Raw genomic sequence first — 10,991 nt, 5'->3', positions numbered from 1 at the left:
AAAGTGAGTTGCACAGATTGAGGTGAAGAATGCTCAGCCAGCCTCGTGGATTGCTCGAGCTCTGCTACAGCAGTGAGACAGCGCCATCATTCGCGAGCAACAGTGTGCATATGTGCGAAGCTAGAGCCAAGCTTTAACAATGTTTTCCGTCTATGTATTAAACTTTTCCGCAGTTTCCATGTGGAATGTCAAGCTGCTGTGCATTTGAACATTTTATGTTCGTTAAATAAACCTCAACATGTAAAGTATGCAGTTGGTACCTTGGTTGGTATGCAGACTGTCGTGTTGAAGACATAATTTATCTGCTTAGTTCCAAATACTTATTATGCAGCATATTTCCTCATCAAAGATAGAGGACTGTCACATAAAATAAAACATCAAAGACTTCTACCGTCTCACTGTGAAGGGAGAGCGACGGCCGTTTCATCTGTATGCCAATAGGAAGTAGATCCGTGCGGTGCTCATGGAGCGCGGAAAGATACTCAAGAGCGTTTTATGTGTGTGTGAGAGAGAGTGTAGGAGAGGAAAGTTGAGAGTGAGTTGGAGAGAGCGGCTGAGACTGTCGGTATAATGCAGACGTTTGGAACTTATAAACTTAATGAAAAGCCACCAAACAAAGGACGTTAGTGTTGAAATAGGTATGTATGATATGGGATGCTTAAAATTGCGCGAGCACCTCTAGAGCTTGTTTGTTAACGCCAAGCGCTCTAATTCAGTGCTATTTTTAAGAAATGCGTTAAAGTTTCACTCCGCCCGCTTTGTAAAGTTGCAGTTGGGAGTCTTTGCAGTGGAAATAGGGCAGCTTTGAAGTTGACCGTGGCTTGGCAAAACTGTTAGAATACTCTGTGGGTTCAGTTGCATTTTAACTATTTAAGATAAGCAGTCCAGAGTTGTCGGATAATTGTTTTCAAATGGGACCAGTCCGTACATCTGGTCAGCGCATGAAGGCATTAGTGTGGCGACGTGAAATGAATAGAAACTGACGGACTGGGAGGGGGGATGGGGGATACTCTTTAACAACAGAGCCGACGCGCTTCTTTTGTTATTTTGTTTCTGTTACAATAGCTCAATTGCCACATAGTAAGAAGAGCCAACACGAAGATCACTATGTGAAAATCTCTAAATCTAATGTTGTTTTGTTACGTTCTTTGATACAGCCGAAAAAGTTCAGTCAGAAGTATTTCATTTCTGAACTGAACTGTGAGACTCGCGCTGATTTTATACGCTCGAGGGCACGAATAGTCGTGAAGACACATTGGTGCTTCCTTTAAATGTAATCAGCTTTTCAGCTGCACTGACAAACGTAATTTTTAATTTTTTCCCTCCTTACCCTTATTTATTTTTTTATTTTTTTATGAATACCATTGAATTCATGTCTTTACACCATGTGCTGTCCTTAGATGAAGATAAATGGCAGGAGCATTTGAGAATAATGTATAATTTATTTAGTATTCAGTGTAATGTGACTTTGTATATATGCACGAAAGACACTTCCATCTTAACAGTGTTCACAACAATATATAATTTGTCCTATCTGCTGTCATGGTGTCTATACAGAATGTAGAAGTTGTAAATAAAGCCTAGACAAAAAGCCAGCATATGCTTCTATGGACACTAATGTACTAATGACATATGTTCCAAGTCAAGATGTGCAATAAACAAGCATATACAGATGTCGGTCAGCTGCTCATGTGTTGTATGTAAACTATGTCATCTGTTTCACCCATGAATAACCGTTTAACAATGTTTTAATAGCTGCTTAGTTTTTACATTTTTAGGTGAAAGTCTCAAACCTGACATACCGTGCATGAGAATTAATCAGGAAAATAATTGCAAAGGGAACTGTATTATCTAACTCTAAGCTTGGTCTCCTTATTCTCCACAGTTTTAGTGAAGAGTGCTCTGCAAACATGCCGAACCACGTGACTGCACTGCTGGTGGTTCTGCTGCTCCTGTGCGGCCGCACCAGGAACCAAAGCCTTGACACTGCGCCTGCCCCTCAGTTTACCCAATCTGTTTACAATGCTACCATTTATGAGAACTCTGCTGCTAAAACCTATGTGGAAAGTCCTGTCAAAATGGGAATCTACATCACAGACCCTACCTGGGAAATACGGTACAAAATTGTGTTGGGAGACAACGAGAACCTGTTCAAAGCTGAGGAGTACCAATTGGGAAACTTTAGTTTTTTGCGAATAAGGACCAAAGGAGGTAGCAGTGCCATTCTTAATCGGGAGGTTAGAGACCACTATATTCTCACAGTAAAAGCCACGGAAAAGAACTCAAATGCCGAGGCTCGGACAAGAGTCATGGTTCAGGTACTGGACACAAATGACCTTAGGCCACTGTTCTCCCCAACTTCTTATAGCATATCATTACCTGAAAACACAGCTATTCGCACAAGTGTAGCCAAGGTGATGGCAACGGATGCAGACATCGGTACGAACGGAGAGTACTATTACAGCTTTAGGGAGTGGACAGACATGTTTTCGGTCCACCCTACGAGCGGTGTGGTTACGCTAACTGGAAAGCTGGACTATTCCGACACAAAGCAGTATGAATTAGAGATTTTAGCAGTGGATCGAGGCATGAAGCTGTATGGTAGCAGTGGATTTAGCAGCATGGCTAAGTTAATGGTACAAGTGGAACAGGCCAATGAACATGCGCCAGTTATTACTGCAATAACACTAGCACCGTCAGACACAGATAAGGACCCTACTTATGCTATTGTGACTGTTGAAGACAATGACCAAGGAGCTAATGGAGAGATAGCGTCTCTCAGCGTTGTTGCTGGTGACCCTCTTCAGCAGTTTAAGGCCATGAGGACAAGTCCAGGCAGCAAGGAATACAAAATCAAAGCGGTTAAGCAGGTTGATTGGGATAGTCAACCCTTTGGATACAACTTAACACTGCAAGCCAAAGACAAAGGAAGTCCACCCCAGTTTTCATCCGCAAAGGTCATCCATGTCACGTCCCCCAACTTTAAAGTAGGGCCTCCTAAATTCAATCAAGCTGTTTACAGAGTCAATGTGAGTGAGTTTGCCCCACTACACACACCTGTTGTAATGGTAACAGCTGTGCCAAAGTATCCTCATCTTAAGTATGCATTTAGACACAAATTGAATAAAAATCATTTTGCTATTAATGCAGATTCCGGCTTGATCACAACAGCTGGGCCCATTTATGCAGACTCTGTGTCCAGATATGAATTAGAAGTTGTGACCAGTGACAAAAAAGCATCAACTAAAGTCATTATTGATGTGATCGATGTAAACAACAATGCCCCTGAATTCAAACAGACATCTTTCAGAGCTAGTGTTGATGAAAATATGCCAATAGGTACTAGTGTACTAACAGTGAAAGCCAATGATTTAGATAGTGGGGAGAATGGATATGTCACTTACAGCATCGCCAATGCGAATCCCCAGCCATTTGTAATTGATTACTTCTCTGGTGCCATCAGTACTTCAGAGCTTTTGGATTATGAACTGATGGCAAGAATTTATACTTTGAAAGTGCGAGCATCAGACTGGGGTTCTCCTTTCCGCCGTGAGGTGGAAACTCTGGTTACAGTTATGCTTAACAACCTTAATGACAACAAGCCACTTTTTGAGAATGTAGAGTGTGATGTGACTGTGCCAAGAGATCATGGTGTTGGTGAGCAAATCACAACAGTGTCTGCTATTGATGCTGATGAATTGCAGCTGGTGCGGTACACAATAAAAGCTGGCAATGACTTTAATCTTTTCGATCTGAATCCAAACTCAGGCGTGCTGTCTTTGAAGCAGCCGTTGAGTGAGGGTGAGGCAACAAAAGTGTCCTTGCACAGCTTACAGATCGTAGCCAGTGATGGAGAACACGAAACTCAGCCCATGTTTTTGAACATTACAGTCATTACAGCACGTAAACCAGTCCAAGTTAAATGTGTTGATACTGGAGTCGCCAGCATGCTGGCAGAAAAGCTTCTTCAAGGAAGCAAGATCCACAGCCAAAGTGAACCCGAAGACAACTTCCAAGACATTCATTCTGTGAACCGCTTTGCACCTCAGTTTGTGGAGACGTTTCCCAGTGTGCTGGAGGTCAAAGAAGACTTACCTGTAGGGGCTAGGATTGTCCTTCTTAGTGCTTCAGATTCTGATAGTGGTTTTAATGGAAAACTGGTTTACGTTATCTCAGGGGGTGATCCAGAGAGTTGTTTTGTTATTGACATGGACAGTGGTTGGCTCAAAGTATATGCTCCGCTTGACAGAGAAACAACCGATCACTATACATTGAACATTACTGTGTATGACCTTGGAATACCCCAGAAGTCCTCTTCACGCTTACTGGATGTAAAGATTCTGGATGCTAATGACAACAGCCCACAGTTTTTGCAGGACACATATTCTGTGGAAATCAGCGAGATCACAGCTGTTGGAACAGAAATCATTCAAGTTGAAGCAAAAGATAAAGATCTTGGGGATAATGGTGTCATCAGATACTCCATTTTGGCGGACACAGATCAATTTGGTATTGATACGGAGACAGGTATTGTTACGGTGAAGAAGACTTTAGACCGGGAGATGCAACCCAATTTTGTGCTTAAGATAGCAGCTTGTGATCAGGCCACTGCAGAACCTCAACTTATTTCAAATATGTTACTGAAAATCACACTGGAGGATGTAAATGACAACCCTCCAAAATTTATTCCCCCAAATTATCAGGTTAAAGTACGGGAGGATCTGCCCATCGGTACTGTTATAATGTGGCTGGAAGCTCATGACCCAGATGTTGGACCTTCTAGCCAGGTACGATATAGCCTTGTAGACAGCGGGGATGGGAAGTTTGAAGTGGACAAATTGAGCGGTGCTGTGCGAATTGTGCAGAATCTGGATTATGAAAAAAAGCAGGTGTACAGTCTCACGGCAAGAGCAAAGGACAAAGGGAAACCCATATCTTTGTCCTCAAGTTGTCACATTGAGGTGGAGGTAGTGGATGTGAACGAGAATCTGTACAGACCGTTGTTCCCATCATTTGTGGATAAAGGATTTATCAAAGAGGATGTGCCCATTGGAACATCGGTGATGAAAATCACAGCTCAGGATGAGGATAAAGGAAGAGATGGAGAAATCCGTTACTCCATTCGTGATGGGTCAGGTCTTGGGATCTTTACCATCGATGAAGAAACTGGTAAGTTATCATCCTTTCTCTTATACTTGTTCCAAGACTGGGGCAGGTTGTGGGGGATGATTTGTTGGGTCATGAATTATTCAAGCAACACATTTCCTATGTATAAGAGTGGACAGTGATATGAAGGGTTCAAATGTGAAAGGACTTGCTGTATTATGGCACTTTTCCACTGCACGTTACGGTTCGACTCGACTCTGCTCGCTTTACTTTTCAGAGCTTGCTTTTCCACTGCAGTTTAGTGCAGCCTCAACGTGGGTGGGATTATAGACTGATCGTCATAGTTGTGCCGCCTCTACTGCCGTGACATCATCTTAAACACGACACAAACACATCTGAAACTGAAACAGAAAATTTATACAATTTGCTTGTATTGCACGAATTACTGTGACACAAAACAAACTAGCAACAACAACAAGAACATTACTGGCCATAAACAATAGCACGACCGCTAGCTGTTAGCTACTAGCTCATTGTGCTGCATAAAGCAGTTGTTGCATGGTGATTTTACACAAGTGTAACAGTTAAATTGGCCTGGTTGTTTTAGAAGCAAGCTTTCCAGTAGCTGGTCAAATAAATAAAGTGAAGCTTTCAAGCAGAATATAGAGTTAACGTAACAAAAAGTACCATCCTCCATCGTGGACTCCAACAATGCCGCGGCCTAGTCCAGGGCGCTCTCCCTCCCATTGCTCGCTGGTCTATTGCCATAGATAGCGTCCATTTGGTCGAACCACTTCCACTCTCTTCTGTTTGAACCACTTCGGCTGTTGTGGTCCTTGATGGTTCTGTAGTCACTTTTTTTTTTTCTTTTCTCTACACAGTTGGTAGGTCTGGTGGTAGCCGTGTGTGGCCAACAGCTGCTGAGACACTTCCTGAAAGACGTTTTTGTTTCACGTTGCCCCATCCAGCTCTCATCGTATCCTCTCCTCGGCTTCTAACGAGAGGAACGTCTGCACCTCGTTTATTGACCACGGTGTGGTTTTCCGCACAGCCATTTCTTTTTACAATTCGAAAGTCGTGTGAACAAATGATACTGCTATCGCTGTTGCTAACTTTAAAACTAGCGGGTTGATGTCCCTTGTCGCAAATCCAGTGACGCTGGTAGTGACGATTCTCTCTGACCAATCAGTGATCTGCAGGGTTTTGACGTCACATATAGTATTGGCTTGGTTCGCTTGGAACCTCGACCGAGGTGGTACTAAAAAAAGTACCAGGTACTATCCACAGTGGAAAACCCCCCCAAAAGTGAGCAGAATCGAGTCGAGCCGTACCGTGCAGTGGAAAAGCCCCATTAGAGGCATTTTTGAAGAAGGGATTTATATTTTGTGTGGCATCATCCAGATACTTGTGCAGGTTGGTGGTAGCAGTTGGATGTTTTTAAGTGTGCTGATGAAGAGCATCCTGATTCTTTTATTTTTTTCTGGAGGAGAGAGCATTTATGGTAGGAACAGGTGGAGTAGCTGTCTCTCAGACCTGCTGTAGGCATTCCAAGCTAGTTGCTGTGGTATTAAGAGCATTGCTCGCCCTCCCCACCCCCAACTTCTGTGCACACATATTTTTCCACTTGATTCTTTGTCTATTTTTCTTTTTAAATAAGAAATCCAAGCAGCGAAAATATCTCATTTATAGATTATTTAGCTATGTAGGCCATATGGCTGGGCGATATGGCAAAAAAATAAAATCTTAATTTTTATCAAACTTATGGACGATTCACGATTCAATTTTTTCAACTTTTAAATGTACTCCAACATGATTCAAATTGTATGTTCTTTATTAGAATGCAAGGCAGCCTGGTTAGAGAAATCCAAGTTCTTTTCATTATAGGAAACAAAGGTGTCAAAGAAAAATTTACAAATGCACCAAATACACCACGGGGAAGTTGTCGACAGAGTGTAAATGTACAATAAATTAAAATCTAATAAACCCAGATGTTCAAAAATATCAGAATAAAAAAACTGCAAAATAATTCTTAGCCAGTGTAGGTATTCATTTAATCTAAACTATGTCTATCTAGAAAGTTATATAGAAATCAATATCTATAAATTACCAAGTTTATCTAGAAAGTACTCATTGTATATAAAACAATTTGTGTGTATATTTATAAACCCCTGCAGATAGAGACATGCCCTCTAGCAGTTCACATTGAGAAGCGCAGCAATATGAAATAATTTATCATTACAATTCAACTTGCAAAGTTTGTCAAAATGATCGCTTGCCAAATGTTGGCTATAGATGCAGTACACTGGAAACACGTCACGGAACAAACCAATAATTAGTGATCTATATAAATCATCATGGCAAAAGGAGCGGCGGATGTTTGATTCTCCCATATATAGCCCATGATTTGAAATGAAGCGCCCATAACTGTCACGTAACTAACACTTTTTTTATGGGTAAAAAGAAAAGAAAGGAGACCATTCATCAACATGTGCACGCTGATGCCAGTTATGAACTTATGCCAGTGTATACCTGCATGATGGATGAAGCTGAGCTACAATCACACTGTGTACAATCGTACTGGGAATATTACAGCTGTCTTTTATATCAGTCTCCGTGTTGTTAACCTGTCACGTTCATTTGGAGAGTGCCACACACGTGCAGCTGGTCAGATCGGGAGCGGATTTAAGACAAGCGCTATGAATTGTTTTATTCAGCCTTTGGTGGATTTACAACTTATCTAACTATAGCGTTTGCAATTTTTTTTTGTGCAAAATCTCGATTTCTTGATTTAAAAAACAAAACAAAAATTGTGTCAAAACACAAATTTGAATTAATCGGAAAAATCTGAAAAACGCCCAGCCATAGTAGGCCATAGTATACTTAACATATATGAATGTATTGTTTGTGCCATTGAGATTTAGGAAATGGTGCTTTTTGAACCCAAGCACATTTCTGTGGCAAAAGTCAACATCTGGCCTCATTATTTTTATACAAAGAATGTATTAATAACTCTCTCAGCTGCCCTGACCACTCAAAGCACCTGTGCCAAAAGCTTAAAAAAAGCAGTCTGGAATTCCAATGGTCTTTTGACATGGAGCATTATTGGCCACCCAGTGTAAAGTGAAGGCCTAATATACCCACAGCTTGCAAAACTGAATATCAAGTCTGAATCTGTTTCATATGGATTAATGTGTTTTTATGTTGGGCTAAAAAATTATTAATGTGCAAATGGGCCAGTGAAATGCCATACATAAAATCTTTTTTTATGTATGTAATCAAATTTATGCTTGTATATAACAACTTATATATCTTGGAAAAAATGTAACTTGGAAAAAAAAAGATCCCTAAAGTTACTCAAGGAGGGAACGGTTTTACTAGTTTCACTGTAATTTATATTAAGGTTTCCAGGCAAGTTGGTCAAAAAAGTAAATTAGCTATGTCTACTATGGATCCCTTTTGGGAAACTTGCTTTCTTTGGTGGTAAATTTAGCATGACAGGATGTGCTGGCATAGGGCTGTCCCTCCAACAAACCATCTGTCTGTCATTGTGCCTGCCCAGTCTTATGGAAATTGGGCTTTGCTGTACTTCCAGTGGATGGAAGTTTACTTGAATGTTTTTCAAGTTGATTTTGGGGTAAAACAATTTGTAAATGGTGTCTTGAAGGACAAATAAGAAAGAAGTTAGAAACTTTAATGGTTTTGTCACCACCAGAGTCAACTCTTTTGACATCAGGGATGTTTCAAAATTTAGATTTCCAGGCTTGTAAAAGTATGGAAATAGATAAAATCAATGCCATGGATATTTCTGGAGTGAAAATAAAATTTTGTAGATCTACTCAGCTCTAATTTTCTATCAGCTAGAAATGACTGTTTTACATAGCAATCTCTATAAAATGATAAAACAAAATCTTAATTCAGTAATCACAAATCTAATTAATATGTACAATTACTTACTGTCACACACTTGCAGTAGTAAGTAGTTTTAAATGAGAGTCCTCAACCTTACACATCGCTCAGAACCACCCCTATTATAGATGTGGGCCACCAGGAGTCTGCGACCTGCTCCCCTGTTCTCTGACCCTCAAATTGATCTATCTTCTCTGGCGGCTATGCCATTGTCTTTTTCTGAGTCTCATTGTTAAGGATCATAGCAAGGGCTGGTAGCAAAGCAAATATGCCTGCAGGTAACAGCAGATCTCATGAGAATGGAAAGATTAGAAGAGGGACTGAACTGGAGGGGTGGGTAGGAGGTGTTTAGGTTTTAGGTCATTACATGTGGGTTGGAGATCACATTTCAAGCAAGGAATCAATCATAAAACCAAGGCCGAATCCAAAAGGAGAGTAGTAATAAAGAGTCATTTGTTGTTCTGTACTAATTGGGCAGTTTGAGGAAGAGGGGTTACCATTGCCAGAGGCAGTGGGCGCACCTTTAGTCATTTTTTACGAGAATGAACACCAAAAGAAAGATTCAGACACATCTGGGCCAGATTTAGTTAACTGTTCTGTGGATTATATTTTCCATGTGCTTGTGTTATTTACCCGTTTTATTCTCTAGTTCTGCAGACCCTGAGGGGGGTGGGGTTGCATAGAGGAATGGGTAAATTAAATATTCTCCGTTATTCATTTCTACCCCCCATTTTGTTCGACTCTGCCCTATATTTTTAACTCCAGTAGTTTCGCCTCAAAGGAATGTGAGGCTTCCGACATTTATATCCCATCTTCCTATAGATGTATTTTTGTTTGTTTGAGTGGAGCTGCCCTTAAAAACCTGAGTTCTCAGACGCTTAGCGTTGATTTGACATGTTTTGGGTTTCATTGTGTCAGTAATAGTTTAATTCATACACTTACTAAGCTAGACCTCTTTTTTGGTCTGCGTCTCTGCTTTGTCTCAGCAGCCAATGATTAGTGAGCTTTCCTGAGTGTCAGGGTGTCGAACCTCCCACAGCAATGTTTACATCTGTAGTTTTCACAAACATGTCAAGAGCTGGGGTCTATGTTGAGCCCTTGTGAGACTTTAGTGCTCGAACCAGGCTAATTCTGACATTGGTGAGTGTGTGTGTTTGTCAGAAAATGACACACACACTCAAGCACAGATGCACAAGTCATTGAGGTATACTGCTAAATTAATTGATGTCGCCAGAGCCACGCAAAGGATCTAATGGCTTTATTTAATAAACCTCCTGTGTAAAAGGGAAAAAGTAAAAGTGGAAAGCAAAGTCAGAGGTCAGGGATTCTAGACTTCAGCAAAAATATGAAGGTACACTTGAGTTATAAAATTAAAAGCTAAAAAAAGTTCATGGATTAGATGGTGGCTGTATGTTGGAGCTTTCAGAGATACAGAAAGGACTGAAATTGACTGGTTTAAGCTCACCAATTCACTCTTACTCACAATTTTTTCTGTTCTTTTTATCCCATTTGCTCCGTAATGAATTCAGCTCAGCTTCAATTGAATGAGTCGATTTTTAGGGGCGTTTACATGAGACCAGACGTCCACGTATTTTCAAGTAATGTGTACCACAGACTTAATTTTACACATACGTTGAAAAACACATACTATTATAAAAACCCATAAGAAAATCCTGAAGGAACCCATTGTGAATTAGACTTCCGGCAGGGGCGGGACCAGAAGGGTGGCACAGGGTGGCTGCTGCCACCCTAAAAATGAGCATTACAACCCCAACTCAGACCCTGCTCGCGTCCTGGAGGTAGTGTGCAATGGCTTAACCCATCTGTGTCGCGCATGGTCCATAACAGCGTTCCACCTCAGTGGACAAAACCCCCACATCAACCCTCCCACCGTCAGACGAACTTACTGGATGCCACCCCTTACTCGACTTTTCACTCTAACCAGGAAAATCACAATATTATTTGATGTAATTACCGCC

At 41.0% G+C, this 10,991-nt stretch overlaps 1 protein-coding gene across 1 annotated transcript in view; it reads left to right on the top strand.

The window, feature by feature from the left end:
- The first annotated feature begins 533 nt into the window (after window positions 1–533).
- fat1a (FAT atypical cadherin 1a) overlaps window positions 534–10,991 on the top strand; it is a 119,089-nt gene continuing 108,631 nt past the window's right edge. The window contains exons 1-2 of the mRNA XM_051703305.1: window positions 534–638; window positions 1,886–5,169. Of these exons, the coding sequence (XP_051559265.1) occupies window positions 1,911–5,169 (3,259 nt within the window). The 5' untranslated portion in view covers window positions 534–638; window positions 1,886–1,910. The remainder of the gene's footprint in view (window positions 639–1,885; window positions 5,170–10,991) is intronic.

Source organism: Myxocyprinus asiaticus, chromosome 7 (assembly GCF_019703515.2).
Source record: "Myxocyprinus asiaticus isolate MX2 ecotype Aquarium Trade chromosome 7, UBuf_Myxa_2, whole genome shotgun sequence".
NCBI lineage: Eukaryota > Metazoa > Chordata > Actinopteri > Cypriniformes > Catostomidae > Myxocyprinus > Myxocyprinus asiaticus.
The sequence above is the reverse complement of the archived record's forward strand: the minus strand, read 5'-3'. Positions and strand labels throughout refer to the sequence as shown.